Source organism: Electrophorus electricus, chromosome 22 (assembly GCF_013358815.1).
Source record: "Electrophorus electricus isolate fEleEle1 chromosome 22, fEleEle1.pri, whole genome shotgun sequence".
Lineage (NCBI taxonomy): Eukaryota > Metazoa > Chordata > Actinopteri > Gymnotiformes > Gymnotidae > Electrophorus > Electrophorus electricus.
The window spans coordinates 10981709-10999410 of record NC_049556.1 but is presented as its reverse complement, the minus strand read 5'-3'; the positions used below and the strand labels follow the sequence as shown (position 1 = coordinate 10999410).

Sequence of the window (17702 nt, the reverse complement as noted above, 5' to 3'; positions counted from 1 at the left end):
CTCTTCGGTTACATTTGCATTTAAAATGAAGCTCATCAGTGTCTAAAGCACGACGTCCGTGTTGTTTGTACTTCACCGGAGCGATTCGCAACTTCTGCATTGAGGTCTACTGTGCTTTCTGTGTTTTTTTTCCTGGGTGGAAAGATGTGCTTACATCTAGGCAAAAAGACTTTAAGAGATTTGCAGTTTGCATGACAGGTGAATGTTGTACATAGGTTTGCCAAAAGAGTTTTTTATAACCGAAGAAAACGTTTGTTGAATTGAACTGAACTGAACCGAACAAATATTAAAGTACATTTTTCCAAATACAGTGTATCCAATGTGGAAACAGGTCAAAGAAAAGCCTCATTTAGTCCTCCATTCTGTGATGAAGACCTGCAGTACACCAATACTACTACACTACTCCTCTTATCTAGTGTATGTTTGTGTAGTTTGTCCATGTGAGGAGCTAAACTGTACCCTTGGTCAGTTTAGGCTCAGTTAATGATCTGTGTCACATCAACATCAACCATATCTTTTTTTGGCCATTTCTCTGTATGAGGTATGGCACACAGGATGCAAAAGAAAGAGGCTAATTTTCCAAAAGACTGAGACAAATGGGATGAAATATCACCCCTGTCCTGTATGCTAAAACAGAGCTGTTTGTCCTGAATTGAGAAATACCAGTGTGACTTGCATGATGGCAGGCAAGGAGAGGAATTCTCCATTAAAGCTACACTCACAAGATGAATATCTGTGGGAGAAGAGGAATCGGGCTGATCAACAGCAAGCACCCAACAGTGGTTACGTGCTGTTATAATACCATGACAAAGCATGCGACAAAACCAGCAGAAAAACCCCCCAAATATGCCCATTACTTGAAGAAAAGGATGAACTGCTGTGGATATATGTCACAATACACGGAGAAATGCATTACACTGTACACAGATGGAGAAGAAAGAAAGAACGAAAAAGACAAGCTAGCGAGGAGCTAAATAAAGGGTAAGGTGTGGAAGGAGCAGGTGTAGCGGGTGTAGTGTGTGGAGAGGGTGTGGCAGGTGTAGTGGGTGGAGAGGATGTGGTGGGAGTAGCGGGTGGAGAGGATGTGGTGGGAGTAGCGGGTGGAGCGGGTGGAGAGGGTGTGGCGGGTGTAGCAGGTGAAGTGGGTGGAGAGGGTGTGACGGGTGTAGCGGGTGCAGAGGATGTGGTGGGAGCAGCAGGTGTAGTGGGTGGAGAGGATGTGGTGGGAGTAGCGGGTGGAGAGGGTGTGGCGGGTGTAGCAGGTGAAGTGGGTGGAGAGGGTGTGGCGGGTGTAGCAGGTGAAGTGGGTGGAGAGGGTGTGACGGGTGTAGCGGGTGCAGAGGATGTGGTGGGAGCAGCAGGTGTAGTGGGTGGAGAGGATGTGGTGGGAGTAGTGGGTGGAGAGGGTGTGGTGGATGTAGCAGGTGAAGTGGGTGGAGAGGGTGTGGCGGGTGTAGCGGGTGCAGAGGATGTGGTGGGAGCAGCAGGTGTAGTGGGTGGAGAGGATGTGGTGGGAGTAGTGGGTGGAGAGGGTGTGGTGGATGTAGCAGGTGAAGTGGGTGGAGAGGGTGTGGCGGGTGTAGCGGGTGAAGTGGGTGGAGAGGGTGTGGCGGGTGTAGCGGGTGCAGAGGATGTGGTGGGAGTAGCAGGTGTAGTGGGTGGAGAGGATGTGGTGGGAGTAGCAGGTGTAGTGGTTGGAGAGCATGCAGCAGATGTAGCAGGTGCAGCAGGAGTAGTGGGTGGAGCGGGTGGTGGTGCAGGCAGCAGGCAGCATGCTGGGTGCAGGCCAGCATGGCTGCAGGAGTCATGGGCGATGTCACACTGCGGACCACACTCTCGCCCAGCATCCCATCAGAGCCTGATTACTGAAGAGCTCCTGCACATATATCTGTCCAGTCCCAGGTTCTGCCTAATAACTCATCACTTCATCGGAGGTGCGTGTGTGTGAATGCGAGTCTGAGTCACATTCGAGGCTGTTTGTGTGTCTTGGAGGAAAGTGTCTGTGTGGGGGGACAGAGGGGATTCTAATGCGGCATTGAAGTGTGTGAGTCATAAATCTTTCTGCCAAGCTCTACATGCCTCTACCCCTTTGTCAGAATTTGCAACTCTAATATCTCTACTGTACACAGGTAATGCGGAGGGCATTTATCAGTGTAACATGGAAACCATAGTATGCGCACCTATTTACTGAATGAAATGGCACTAAGCTTTGTGTCCAACAATTAAGGAGGGGTGCACGTACATTTATTCCACTGAATATATTCCTGTCGATACATAAAGGAATGTTTCTGTTAGGATAAACCCCAGAGATCACTTCAGACTTACACAGCTCTCGAATTCCTCTCACCCTTCTCTCCCCTCTTCATCTCTTGGCCCTGCCTCTCTCTGTGTTCCTCTTCTGTCTGTTCTCACTCTTGACTCTTTCGTCCCTGCTTTCTGTTCTCCCTGCATTTCTCCTCCTCCTCCTCGCTGCTCCGTGGTCCTTCCTCCGTACCCTTTCCACGTTTCTCTCTCTCTCTCTCTCTCTCTCTCTCTCCATCAGTAGTCTCTCTGGCTCTGCCCCTTCCTCTTTTCCCTGCATGCTGTGACTGGTTTCGATCGCCAGGGTAATCTGAGGGAGGCAGAAGATCTTCTCCACCACCGTTTGTGTTCTCTGTGTTTCTTTCTCTTCCTCCTTCTGTTTCTGTACCTCTCTATCTCTCTCTCTCTCTCTCTCTCTGTATCTCTCTCTCTCTCTCTGTATCTCTCTCTCTCTCTCTCTCTCTCTCTGTATCTCTCTCTCTCTCTCTCTCTCTCTCTCTCTCTCTCTCTCTGTATCTCTCTCTCTCTCTGTACCTCTCTCTCTCTCTCTCTCTGTATCTCTCTCTCTCTCTCTCTGTATCTCTCTCTCTCTCTCTCTCTCTCTCTGTACCTCTCTCTCTCTCTCTCTCTGTATCTCTCTCTCTCTCTCTCTGTATCTCTCTCTCTATATCTCTCTCTCTCTGTATCTCTCTGTATCTCTCTCTCTCTCTCTCTGTATCTCTCTCTCTCTCTCTCTCTGTATGTCTCTGTATCTCTCTCTGTATCTCTCTCTCTCTCTCTCTCTCTGTATCTCTCTCTCTCTCTCTCTCTCTCTCTCTCTCTCCCTGTCTCTCCTTGGTCCTGGTACTCTTTTCCGTGTAAGGCTGCCTGTGCACAAACTGCTTGAGTCGGCACTAACGCACATGGGCTGATGAAAATGGGGAGAAAGAGATAAAGGGAAAAGAAAAAGAAAAAGAACGAGAGTAAGAAAGAAAAAGAAAAAGAACAGCAGAGGTTGAACACAGTAACAAGGGAATTCTGCGCATGTGAACACACCCACACACACACACAATGATGAACACTGTCACTTATTCTGCGTATAACTGCAAGGATACGCCAGATGTGTGGAGGTGGTGGAAAATATGTCTGTTAATCTTAGGGGAATTATGAATGGAACAGTATTTCAGTGGTGCAGACTGCACACATCCGCACACACCAAGCCTTATAGTATCAGAGAAAGCCAGTCTTTGCCTCTGATATCCACTTGCAGTAGTGTGGAAGTATGCATATGTGTCTGTGTTGGAGGGTCTTAAGGAATTCCTTTTTATCCAGGAAAAAGACCCTTTAACGAAACATCACCATGCTGAGGGCGTAACTCTCCTCCAACCCCTTCCTGTTTCATTACTAGGGATAGAAGTGCACCACCGGCCCGTCCCATTAGGAAGCAAGAGAAATATTTATTACAAACACAGTTATTTACGCGAGCGCGGCGTGGGCCGAGGGCTTGATCAGCGGTGGCCCGGCCGACAAACCCTCGGTGTGTAGTTCGCTCTCCACATTGGCTCAGCGCTGCGCAGGTGAAGACTCCCGCCAGGCCGGCCCAGACTCGTTCCTCGTTACCATGCGGTGACCAAGCGCCACGGTGATTTCATTACCGCCGCTCTGGCTCCACCCCCCCCCCACCACGCCCCACACTCCCATCAGCCCCTTTGTTCCCAACCCTTCCCACTCGTTCCTTCGTTCTCTCTCTCTCTCTCTCTCTCTCTCCTTTCCTCTACGCGGCCCTTTGCCGAGTCTGATTATTCAATTCCTTGCACGTTCCCCATTGACAAACAGCAGGTTTTTTAATGCTGAACAGAATGCAGAGCGATCAGACACTGGGTGCAGAGCTCGCTCCTGCTGCCTCTACACAGGCCTCCTTGTTCTGGTGTGGGGGAGATTACGGGCTTGCTGTATGGGCTCAGACACTTTAACCATGCTTGCACAACATACGGATAAGCCAGTGCCGTAGTTTAAATTTGACCCTGGAAATCTGGTTGGGGGGGTGAGATTGCGTCTGGTGTCTTACATGAGTCCTATCAACCAGCTTAGTTTAACCTGCTTCATTGTTATGTGCTGTGCTGAGGTTCTCTGCCACACAGTGCAATGACATACAAGCTGGAAGGAACTGCATGCTGGGCTGTGTAGTACCTACCGAGCGAATGTTGTAGGCCATCAGGATATATCTTTTGTCGGCTGACACCTGGATCTTCACGGACTTCAGATCCTGCAACGGCAGAACACATTAGGAGCACTAGCTGAATCGCAAGACAGACGGTCCGCTCGCTACACTGCAGACCGTGGGCACTGGCTGCGGCCCAAGGTGAGGCCTGAGCCAGTCGCTGCCCTGTTCTCCGAGAAGAACCGGGAGAGCCAAAGAAAAGAGCAGCGGCTTCCGTGGCACGTTCGGAGCACGAGGATCTCTGCCGTCTGAAGATGGGTTGGCGGGCGCGACTCGGACTCGGTGACCCACATAAGTCTGAGAGTGCCACCCCGCTGCAGCCTGTCACTGTGAAACTCCCACTAAAGCAGTCTCTTTGAAGCTGTGTTCTGGCCCGCAAATGCGGAGCCAAACAGTCAGGAGAGAAAGAGAAGAATAGAGAGAGAGGGGCTGAGAGAGAGAGAGAGAGAAGGAGGGAGGGAGCGAGAGAAAGACACTAGAGCAAGACAAGAGGGAAAGAGAGATTAAACTGTCAGAGCTTCTAAATACCATTCTCTCCCAGTGTTTTTAGGATTCTGTTTTTTGGGGGTGTCTTTGGAGAATGTATAACAACCACTCTGCATTCTCCCAGCCACCTTTCTGCCGAGCACACTCCATTTGGCCGCGGCTCTTTGGGAACAGGAGTGAATCGATGTGGCCACACATCACTTGCCTCAGGGAGATTTAATTCACTAGGGTGCTGCTATCCAGCAGCAACAGTGGGCTTTGGATGAGAACAGATACTAGTGTGTGTGTGTACATGTGAACGCATGCTCATCAAGCTGGTGATTTGCTTTTATCTTATTGAACATGTGTTTGCTTCCTTTGTGTGCATATGTGTGTGTGTGTGTGTGTGTGTGTGAGACAGAGAGAGAGAGAGATAGAGAGATAGATAGAGAGAGAGATAGAGAGAGAGAGAGAGAGAGAGAGAGAGAGAGAGAGAGAGAGAGAGAGAGACTCACCATGGTGCTGTTGTCCAGTAGTGTGGTTGTGAGGTTGGTGTTGAGGTGCTGGAGGAGAACATGACCTTGCTGAGTGCACAGCACCACCTCATTCTCTGCCGAACACAGCATTAAGCACTCGTCAGCACCCAATCCTTCAGCTCCACCCACTACTTCAGCTCCACCCAATCCTTCAGCTCCACCCACTACTTCAGCTCCACCCAATCCTTCAGCTCCACACACTACTTCAGCTCCACCCAATCCTTCAGCTCCACACACTACTTCAGCTCCACCCAATCCTTCAGCTCCACCCACTACTTCAGCTCCACCCAACCCTTCAGCTCCACCCACTACTTCAGCTCCACCCAATCCTTCAGCTCCACACACTACTTCAGCTCCACCCAATCCTTCAGCTCCACACACTACTTCAGCTCCACCCAATCCTTCAGCTCCACACACTACTTCAGCTCCACCCAATCCTTCAGCTCCATACACTACTTCAGCTCCACCCAATCCTTCAGCTTCACCCAATCCTTCAGCTCCACCCACTACTTCAGCTCCACCCAATCCTTCACCTCCACCCACTACTTCAGCTCCACCCAATCCTTCAGCTCCACCCACTACTTCAGCTCCACCCAATCCTTCAGCTCCATACACTACTTCAGCTCCACCCAATCCTTCAGCTCCACCCACTACTTCAGCTCCACCCACTACTTCAGATGCAATAATCATACCCAATCATTTATTCCCAACCATAAAATGGCTGAACTGAGAATCAGCCAGCTACCAAATAGGACCATTTCTCTGGTTCTGTAACTGTGACAGAGCCATAACATAACATTTTTTCTAATATCAAAGAAGAGAACAGTATCTCCAGAATTGTTCAGTTACAGGGAGCTGGTTTTAAATGAGACCACATTATTACATTATTAGAAATAAAGCAAGCTTAAAATGACACCACAAGCAATTTTTGTCTCATCCAAAGTACAGGAATCTGATCTACTTTGTATATTCAAAAGAAAATGATCTTTTGTTGAACCACACTCACATTCACTTCAGAAAAAGCTCACACACACAGGCTGCATGTCTACAACCCAGAATTCAACCACAGAAAAGAAGAAGCTAATTATGTGTTCTTAATGTAGCCGTGTCACTCTTCAATCCGCTTTTCCTCAAACTTGGCCTGAAATCACTACGTAGTCTTCTGAGCTCTCACCGTTTAGCCAGGTGGCACAGGGGTTGTGAACATTGAACTCCTCCCTCTCCAGATCCTCCACGGTGAGGCAGGAGCGCACAAATAGGTGAGATTCATCTGCAGCAGATAACAGAGAGACAATATCCACGGCGTGAGCCTGCCCCATTAAACCCTAACCCTAACCCTAACCCACACTGCAGTTCACTGCAGTCTAAAACTTTGCACTGGAATCGGGCAATGTTGAATGTCCCAGAGACAATAAATATTAAAAGTTTGAATGATACCAAACCAAGTATAAATTATGTAGATTATTATTAATAAAAATTATTGTCAACAAAAAAAACCCCAGCTGGATCTACTCGTCTGAGAACTGTGTGGATATAGTCTGAATATTCAAATGAGCGTTCTTGACTGACAGTCCTCGCTCTGTGCCACTCAAGCAGAATTGGGATCATTCAACAGTGCATGTGCGAACCCACCGTTGGTAATTCCCACAGTAGCCTACGCCTCCTTGCTTAGCTTTCACTCACTGATTTGCTTAGCCTAGTGGATTTTATGTGTTTTGCTTCAGTTTTCTCCACCCATTCCTAGTTGTTCTCCAACCGTTATTCCTAGCCGTGGCTCACCGCCAATGGCCTGTGTATTTTGCCCCTGTCTTGTACTTGTAGTCTTGCTAGTCTTTGTTCTGGTTCATATTTTTTATCTTTCCAATCTCTGCAGTAAAATTTGTCTTGCACGGCTGTGTTCTCCACATCTGAGGTGTTAGATACATAATAGAATTACAACACAATCAGGAAATTACATTTCAAGATTTCCTTGTAATGTTCCATTCAGAGACAAACCTTGTAAACTTCTCTGTGCAGACAAGACCAAGACACGGCTGACTCTATCTATTCTCTGTTCTTTGGTGCATTCCCCCTCCATAATCTCACGCTTCCTCCATCCCTCCATAATCTCATGCTTCCTCCATCCCTCCATAATCTCACGCTTCCTCCATCCCTCCATAATCTCCCATTTCCTCCATTCCTCAATAATCTCGCGCTTCCTCCATTCCTCCATAATCTCACACTTCCCCCATCCCTCAATAATATCACGCTTCCTCCATTCCTCCATAATCTCACGCTTCCTCCATCCCTCCATAATCTCACGCTTCCTCCATTCCTCCATAATCTCATGCTTCCTCCATCCCTCCATAATCCCATGCTTCCTCCATCCCTCAATAATCTCACGCTTCCTCCATTCCTCCATAATCTCATGCTTCCTCCATTCCTCCATAATCTCATGCTTCCTCCATCCCTCCATAATCCCATGCTTCCTCCATCCCTCCATAATCCCATGCTTCCTCCATCCCTCCATAATCCCATGATTCCTCCATCCCTCCATAATCCCATGCTTCCATTCCTCCCTCTCGCCTTCCGCCTCCTGCTTTTCCTTTCACAACCATCTCTTTCTCACCTCCCTAGTCCAACCCTCACTTGTATTTGTCTTACCGGGAGTCAGGGCGACAATAGAGAGGCTGACCAGTGCCAGGACACCCAGGATGACTGCCATGGCGATGCCAATGCCCTTCCAGTTCCGAGGAGGTCCAGCAGTGCTTCCCAGATCCTGGGCCAGTAGAAGGAATCAGAGCATTAAATTAACCAGCATAGACAAAGAACCAGTGGTCCCACTTTTTGCCCCTCATTAATTTATCTTTATCACTCAGACATAGTACCACACACACACACACACACACACACACACACACACACACGCACACACATTCATCTCTCTTTCTCATCCAGACGTACTGACTCACGCACATTTATATGCACGCACACACACACGCACACACACACACACACACACACACACACACATACACACACACACACACACACACACACACACACACACACACACACACACATAAACACACACACAAACACACGCACAAAGCCTCCTCCCCAGCAGAGGGAGAACACATTAGTGCTGCTTCATTTCTACAGCCTCACGGCAGGGATCTTGTGGGAGACGACTGTATCACTGTAGCTAGCCTCCAGGGGAATAAGACAGGGTCACACTGGCAGAAATCTGTGTAAGTTAGAATGATAATTCACAAACGCATCAAAGAAAGTTTCTAAATGAAAAACGAGAAGTGACTCACATGCCATACTACTGCTGCTGGCATAATTTCCCCTGACTGGTGGTTTATCTTACCTGTACTGGTTTTAATGAGGGGTATCCTTCATTGAGCTTGTATGTGTGTGTCTGAGGGCAGAGCAAAATGTGTGTTTTAAGAACCAGAAGCAGATATGTAGCCGGAACTGCAAGAATGCTCTTCTGGAGTAAAACTATCCGCATTGTTGTTAAGAGGACAGAATCAACGTTCATTTCTACTTGTGCAACAGATTAATCGATCATAAACCTGCAACAGAGAGCGAGCAGCCATGGAGGCCAGAGTTTGGGTGGCTTCTGGGTGTGCGTTCATACACACACGCCGCCCTCGTAAAATTGCTGCCCTGTCCACGTTCCCGAGTGCACAGATACACAAAGCAAGCCCAGGGCCTCTGCCCTCGGCTTCTCAACAGAAGGAGGTACTGAAGCAGAGAGCTTGTACGGTGAAAGACAGCATGCTCCCTAGCTCCATCACAGCCTGGAGTATCTTCAAAAGTTAAACACTTCTGCCCTAAATTCTAATCTTGGGAAACTTCAACTGGCTGAGGTCCCTCTTAAATGAGTTTAGATTTGAGTTGTTTAGGACTTCAATAGCTTGGAATGGTGCCAAGGTCTCATATTTCATTGACGATTTTGGCTCGGATTTCATAGCATGCTCAAATTAAGATTCCTCCACAGAATACATGAGGATGAAACAGTAGCTCCTTCCCCAAAGTAAACGAGAGAGCCCTGAGTGATGACATGTCCATCTCATCTCGACCTCACATCCTGGAAGAGAATTACCCTGCAGCCCTTTACGAACAGGCCTCAAGTGGCTGTCTCTTCTCTCTCATTCATTAAAATACCGAAAGATAAAGTCTCGGATTGGCAACTCTGCTTGGACCCCAGCGAAACCCCAGTCACCAATTAATATCCCGGCTGGTTTCCAGCACTGAGAATAGGACTGTGTCCAAAGGTCACGTAATGGCAGATATATTCACAGAGATAAGGATGACAGAGCTTTGGCTCAATTAGTGGCACATGGCTGTCCTCTCTCTAATTATGATTGGAAAGGTGAGCCTTCTCTCTAATGGAGGCCTACTGGCCTCATATGAGTTCCAGTGGAGCACCACATATGACTTCCCTGCACCCTGAAATTAATGTGAACTATCAACTGGCTCATTGTCTGTCACACACTGGTGGGGTGAAGGAGGGGTGAAAATCTGTCATTACAGTAGCAGCAGGAATGGCAGTTCGTCTGGAGCGCTATGGCAAAGCCATCAAGGTGGTGTGGGCGACAGTCTGGTCAAGGGCCATCCCAGCAAGGGGGTGGACAACAGCTGCGGTTCAGACACCGGGCGGAGGAGGACGTCACATGTAAAAATACTCGTCACACCGTGCCGCGTGGCAACAGAGGCCGATCGATGCAACGGAGTGGCGGGGCCACTAATGAAATCATTAACAGCTAGAAATATACGGCTGGATTGGATGTGGCAGGCTGGATGCTTCTTGTACGAAAGTGGCCCTCGTCACAAGCCAGATGCTTGTATATGAACCAAAGCCTGCACTATCCCACATGCCACTGATAATCGCAAGCAAGAACAATCCCTTTCTCGCCTCTTTAACATAAAAGCCATTCCACAGGCATGCTTTCATTAGCGGCCGCAGCTGCATCAAACGCCAGCGCCTAGCACGATTAAAACAAAAACAAAAAAAGCAATACAATTATTCAATTTGCGTCCAGAGCACCATGGCTACTTGCAAGTGATTCATAAATTAGTCTCGTGGGAGCTCCTTAACTTCACAGTGTCTGGTCAGGACAGTAAAAACCATACAATAAATCACTATGAGTTGAATCTGAGAGCTAATGAGTCCTCGATGAAACCTCGCAGGGCGGTGCACAGTCCGCTAACAGCTGGTCGAGGTGCACAAGGCAAACGTCAGGCATGCACCAGATACCAGCACACGTTCGGGAACCCAGAGACACGACACTGCCTGAAATGAAGTGGGACGTTAACTGTACCACTTACGCCTCTGTCTGATTTTGAAGACTTTCAGTGATGGATCGTGCAGGACTGTGTTCCATTGCGTTGCAATGCACAGCCTTGCCAATATATCTTTTAGCCACTGATAAATGAGGACTATAAAGATGTGTAAATCTGACTGATGTGTGACAAATGACAGAAAGACGCAGTGGAATGCTGCCTCAGCAGATTGGATTTGTGAATCTGTGCAGTTTTGATTCATGCTTTGTCATCTCTGACAATATTTTCTTTTTGAACATTTTTTTTTTACCAAGATGAAAATGAATTGGAAATGGAGTTGATATAACTGAAAGCTGTTTGAAAATAACTTCCTTCCATGTCTCTCTTTCATTAGTGGACAGGAATGATAAGACAATTCAATTTTGGATAAACTCACTTACGCAAAGTTTGCAGAGGTTGTATTTATACTGCGGTTGGTGCTTCAAAACAGTGTGTCAATGTGACTTGTCATGTCACATGATCATAACTGACAGATCATTTGCATTGACAGTGTTACTGAGGCATTCCTCATATTACTTGTATACTGCGCAAAACAAGCATAAATTTGAAAAGGCATTTCTTATGGGCCTAATGTAAGATTAAAATCCTACATAAGCAGGATTAGTGCATACCATTTATAGTTACATTTACGTCATTTAGCAGATGATCTTATCCAGAGCGACTCACAAAAGTGCTTTAGTCTAATCAGAAAAGTATTCTTAGCTAGCTGACAAATAGGTTACAGTCCAAAGGTGCACTATACGAAATACAAGACAAATGTCAAATCTTCTTATGAGTGCTTGAATAGATTTTGTGCTTATCAAAAAGACGAGTCTTCATTCAGCATTTGGACACAGCGAAGCACTATGCTGTTCAGATAGTCAGTGAAAGTCCCTTCCGCCAACTGGGTACTAGGATGGAGAAAAGTCTTGATGTTTATCTTCCACGAGTCTTGAAAGATGGTGGGTCAAGCCAGGCCGTACTTGATGCTCGAAGGGTACAGATCAGGTTTTGACCATTACCATTAAGTCCATATTTAGTTTTGTAGGCAAGCATCGGAGTTTTAAAACGGCTACAGGACGTGAAGTGAACACAGTACTGGAGAGACATAGAAAAACATAGAAGTGTTTAAGACCAACTGTGCTGCAGTGTTCTGGGTCAGTTGCAAGGGCCCGACGGCACGCACAGGAAGCGCCGCCAGGAGAGAGTTAGTCTGGAGCAGCGTGGACATGACGAGAGAGAGAACAAGCACCTCGGTGGCACATCCTCTGAATGTCGGAGAGGAGTAACCTACACGACTGAGTCAAGTTTGTAACATAAGCCCACAATGACAGCCGGTCATCCATTATTACACATCCTCAGTCCAGTCGCTCCAGGGATGTGTGGCAACTCAGTTCTGCTAGGATTTAACTTCGGGTGGAGAACTGCCATCCCTATACGCCTATTCCTTATTCCCTCCTAAATCACTGGAGCCCTTGTTGAGAACATAATATATTCATTACCATTATGTGTCATCACATGAGAATTTTAACATTCTTTATTAACATTATTAGTACAACGTGAATATATAGTATTTTAATGCAAGGGTTAGATGAGAGTGAAATGGGTAGGTCTTTTAAAAACAATTAGTTCAATCATTTACATTTAGACCGACAGTGTTTGGCAGACAGACTTGTCCGGAGAGACTTACAGAAGTGTTTTGTGGTCTGTATCAAAAACGTCTTCTCATGCTAGCACATTTTCAGCCAATGTGGTTATTCATGATGATAGTAAAAAATGACTTAATTTATAAAACAACACTAAAGAGAATCTTGATTCATGTAAGCTGATATTTATGCAGAAATTATGAAATCTATAACCAATAACAATGAATAATGTTGTGTGCTTTGGTACACATTTTACTGTAATTAATCTTTTTCTCCAGCTCATTTAGAAATTGATTTACCATTGAACATATGCTCTAGCAAGACTGTCACAGTCGCACATGCTAGTCAAAGTCCACGACCACTGAAACATGTGGTGTTGGATGGCATGCTGCTCACCTGCTGAGCATTAAACTTTGATGCCAAGCATATGGTGATGGTCACATGCTCAACGTCCTCTGCATAGTTTCACCCCAGAACATCGTTCCAGGAAAACACGATGCATTTGGAAACCTCTCAGTAGCGCAATCTAACACTGGCACCAGAAGCATAACTATCACGCATTTATATAGCCACCGGGGCCAAATTACACACTGCGTTCCATGTATAAAAAAAACACATTTTTGTGAGTCACGCTGGAAAAAAAGCATCTGCTAAACACCATAAATGCAAGCGTAATCCTTTACGGCAGTCACAAAGAATTTTCGCAGCTCAGTGACGTTCCATCTGTGCGGTGGAAGTTATGGAGGTGCCAGCTACCTGCTACCCTTTGAGGGTCCCGTGGGGACCCGCTCATGTCAGACACAGTGGCATGCGTCCTCATTACGGGACGCCACCAGCCCTTTCGCACAGTGTCTGAGTGGGTAGAGAGCGGAGCGCCACGGACCCCTTCATTATCCACATCCTATGTGGCTCCGGATCGCGAGTTGTGACAGGCCTGGCACAGGCCGCCTGCGTCTTCTCCCGCCGCGCCTCGCCGCCTCGCCGCCTCGCCGCCCTCTGCCTCCGTTCATCCCGCTTGCAGGCCCGCCGCTTCCCACGGCAGCACGCTGTCCCTGCTGCGGATATGACGGATATGCTGATGAACGAGAAGTGAGGCTGACTAGAGGTAATGAGGGAGTGAAAGTTTCAAGTCAAATATGAAATATGAAAGTTTCTTTCCTTATTTTAACACCGGGACACAGTGAATAGAGTCACACATCTACATGGGCTACAAATTATATCACTATTCACAAAAAAGGTTTGTGAACTCTTTAGAATTGCCTGGATTTCTCCTTGAATGCGACCAAAAATGTCATTCTGTCTTTTAAGTTATGACAGCGGTATGCTGCAATAAATTACATTTCATTGTACCATATCATGCCACACAGCTGGGATGTGGTTATGGTGACGGATGATATAGTGTGCCCACCGGCCATGTGACACCATTCTGCAAAGAAAAAAACAACCCGCACTGACCAATGTCTATTTTGTTCATTTGAAGGCAGCCGATTCAGACATATACACCCGATATGTATAATCTTGGTGAGATGATCCTGCTTGAGGAGTGTTTCTCAACCTGGCAACCGTAAAGCCTTTCACGGGTTTCTGCCATTTTCCAAAACCCTGCCAAGCTAAGCAAGGTGTTGCCCATTGCTACGCTGCCCATTGACTTTTATACAAAGTTCCATACGACCCTTCAATTAATGATTTATGTAGATCACCCTTCACTGCAGCATCTCCACACAGCTCCTAATCTGTCTTGCCCCTCCCATTTGACGCGTACCGCTTCTCACTGGCAAGACATTTCTAATCTAATTTAATAGTAAACCATATTTTATTGGTTCCATTAACAGTAGATTCAAGTGACAGCGTGAGTCACGGTTCCCTGGCTTTAGCACCTCTGATAGTACTGATGTTAAAATGTTTTCCTTTCACGCTCTCGGGAAATACTCGGCATTCCAGCCTCTAAACTTAAGGATGCAAAAATATGCCTGTATAAGGCCCATGCTCACTCTTGCTTGTTTTTTTCATAGTAAGCCCGTGAGCGGATATGATACCGAGGGCAGGGAAGGTGTGCGAATCCAGAGCTGTCACTGTGGGGAAGGCCCTGTCACTCTGAGGTACCTGCAGCATGCACGCCGATCTCTGCAGGATGCGCACGCACACCTAGGCAAGGGGAGCAGTGCTGTCCGCTTTCCTCAGTTGGCAAACTACCTGCATGACTGAGAAATCTTTTTTTTAACCCCTTCCAGGTCTAAGCTAATAAAGCTAATCAACTCTTTTATCTTTAAATTCCTCTACGTTCACTTTTGAGCTGTCCATACTGCACATATTGTAAGAAGAATCTGTTGAGAACAGCTAAAGAAGTCTGCATGGTTTTGTTGGTGGTGGTGGATATTTGCTCATGATTGTTTCTTTGTTTTATTCCTGTTCCTATCAATTCAACCCACACCTGAATTGATGGGGACATCTGACTCCAATTACCCTCTTTGAAAGAGGTAGGTTTCCTAGACTTTAACCTACTTTGACCTCAGTTGTTTAAACCATATTTTCAGTAACTCGAAAATGTTCAGAGATGCACATGATCTGCAAATACTGAAGGCCTTGAACCACACTGAAACTTCTTAACACATTCTTTGTTTGTTTGTGTATTTGTACACGGAGCATTCAAGCTCTGTTTGTGCAGACTAACCAGTTCTTAGAACTGTCGGTGCTGGCAACATCCACAATACGCCTTTGTGCTAGAATCAGAGCAAGTCCAAATCTGCAGCCACTGCAACCTATGAAACATAGGCTACAATAGATACTTTGGCCAGCGTTAACAGCTACAGGTGTGGGCTAGCCCTTGTGGAAAAACTGAGTAATATTTAAACAATCTGCTATGTTTGTGTGCAGAAAAGAAAAGATGACAGTCTAAATCCCATTCCAGATGGCTCTCTTCCATAATCTGGAAATTTGGCTCCTGCACCTACAGGCTTCCGAGTAAAATAACTGTCTCAGCTGCTCGGGCAAGAAAAATAGGTTGTTGCTGTAAAGTCTTTTGAGACCACAACGTTTCATGTAGGTAGAGCTCAGACAAAGCCCTCTACAGCTGCTGGTGAGTACATGAACCTGGTTTGGGTCACCACGGTGTGTGATGCACGCACTGGTTTTGCATAAAAACTCAAACCAAATCCCACACGTTAATTTGTAGATCTGAATAGAGAGATGGACAAATCGCTAATAACTGTTAAGTAAAGTCTGACGTGGGAATAGGTTGGCGTTATGACTGATAAGACAGTAGTCCTTTTAAATTGACAGAAATACTCACAGGTCTCGCAGTAGTATCTGTAAGGGTAACTGCAGAAATCAATCAAAATGATTTCAGAAGGACACCAGAACAGAACATGGGGACAGGCTGCTGTCTGCTCTGACAGTACCAACCAAAACCAGATCACCGAGTGTAGCGTCTTTATTCCAAGTGTCGCCGTGTGACAGGCAGTAATATGACATGTTAATCTTAATGGGATTTATTTCTCATACAAGTATGACAAATTACTAGCACGAAGTAAATGTACACGTTCACTCTCTAGTAATCCCTGCAACAGTAATTTGCCATAATAAATACAGGGCATGGTCACTGATGCAACTAATCACTGTCATGGCCCATTTTCTAATGAAGTGGGCACCCAGGAAGCGCGATGGGGTGGAGCACACTGTGAAGGCTTCAGTCCAGGGCACTTGGCAACACTCCCAAGGGTCGCTGCATTACGGAGTAAAAACAGGGAGCACAAACTAGTCTCCAGACAGCGTTGTGCGTCGTTTGATCCTGAAATTCTGAAAGCACTACAGGGAAATCGGGGAATTCTGCCTGGGTGGCTCCCACCAAAACGGGGGGGGGGGGTTGGGTGGCGGGTGATGATGCTGTCACGCAGTTCTGATTGTCTAGATGGAGAAAACATAAATAATAAATAGACGGCAGGGCGTGGGCCGCTTTTCTGAGAGCTCCTGTGTTTGATGTAGTAATTATTTTCTCTGAGGATCACCCTCCCTACCCGTTAATCAGGAATCAGGGGGCCAAAGTGCACCTCAAATCTGATGGACACATTTAATGAGTAATCCATTTCAGAAAAAGGCAACGTTTTTCGCTGACATCTCAGTGCATCTTTCCATAAAAAGAACAAATCCCGAACAAAAGAACAATATAATCTACTCTATTGCTAATGGTGACTGAGCAACACTTCTAAACACAAGAATGCAATAAACATGGAGATTATCTGATGAAATGCTGAATGTTTTATACCACTACCGCCTTAATCTGCACGCTTGGTTATAGAGATCACACATTACTAAACGCTTTCCATCTTATCTTCCACCTCCATCAGTGTGCCTTGCACAGTCCGCAATAAAACCAAAAAGATGTGCAAAATATAAAAATCCAGACTGCAAAGCACAAAATTGCCCTCTATTTCCCTCAACGGGGTTTGACAAATCTACCGTGCCTTTACTGCTGAGGTAGCCATGTGTGAATGATCGGATAAGAGGGGAGAGTTGGTTCATGCTCCGAATCCTGGTCCTGGAGTGCCTCTGGGATCCGCTTTTACAACCGTTCCCGGCAGACTAGCGTACGCCTTTCGTGAGAAGGTGAGAAGGCTGTGCCTCCGTAAGGTTTCTTACCAGCACTTGTTTGATCTATTCAAATAGTGGACAGAATTTAAGCAGCAGTGATGGTACAGCATGGCAGGATGTCTCGTTGACAGAACCTAGGCTCACGCTGACCTTAAACACGCTCTTCTTCCAACGTAGTTTTTTTTTGGGGGGGGGGGGGGGGGGGGTATTGGAGGTATGACTAGATTAAGGAATTAGTAGAATCCACAATCACTTCCTTTAAGAAGCACATGTACAACAATATCAGTCCAGGCTGCTAAACGTTAAATTCCACCAACAAGGCTGTCAGGTGCGATAGAGAGGAGACTGCTGAGGAATATACTCCTTTCAGGCATTGGAAGCTGAATACAGAACAGGCAGTATAACAGAACCAAACTAATTATTCAGGTACTTTCTTATCTGCCTGTGGGTTACACTGAGCATGAGTAAATTACCTGTGCTGTATTGCTTTCTGTATGCTGAGGCTATGCAACTCTTTTGACTGGCGAGTTCTAGTTACAAATTGGATTTGTTAAATTGTTTTTTGTTTTTTTTCCCCCCGAGAGACTCACTTGCCCTGTATTGACAACAGAGTTGCACACTAAGCTGTGGAACTTTGCTGCAATACTACCACCC

The 17702-nt window shown here is 46.4% G+C and overlaps 1 protein-coding gene across 2 annotated transcripts in view; it reads right to left on the bottom strand.

Annotated features, from left to right (window-relative positions):
- LOC113576421 (inactive dipeptidyl peptidase 10) overlaps positions 1 to 17702 on the bottom strand; it is a 34801-nt gene that overhangs the window by 15557 nt on the left and 1542 nt on the right. The window contains exons 2-5 of one of the 2 annotated variants that reach the window (XM_027008483.2): positions 8146 to 8266; positions 6677 to 6772; positions 5482 to 5576; positions 4475 to 4546 (exon numbers count right to left, since the gene is read on the bottom strand). In XM_027008483.2, the coding sequence (XP_026864284.2) occupies positions 4475 to 4546; positions 5482 to 5576; positions 6677 to 6772; positions 8146 to 8266 (384 nt within the window). The remainder of the gene's footprint in view (positions 1 to 4474; positions 4547 to 5481; positions 5577 to 6676; positions 6773 to 8145; positions 8267 to 17702) is intronic. The other variant, XM_035521499.1, reaches the window with a different exon arrangement.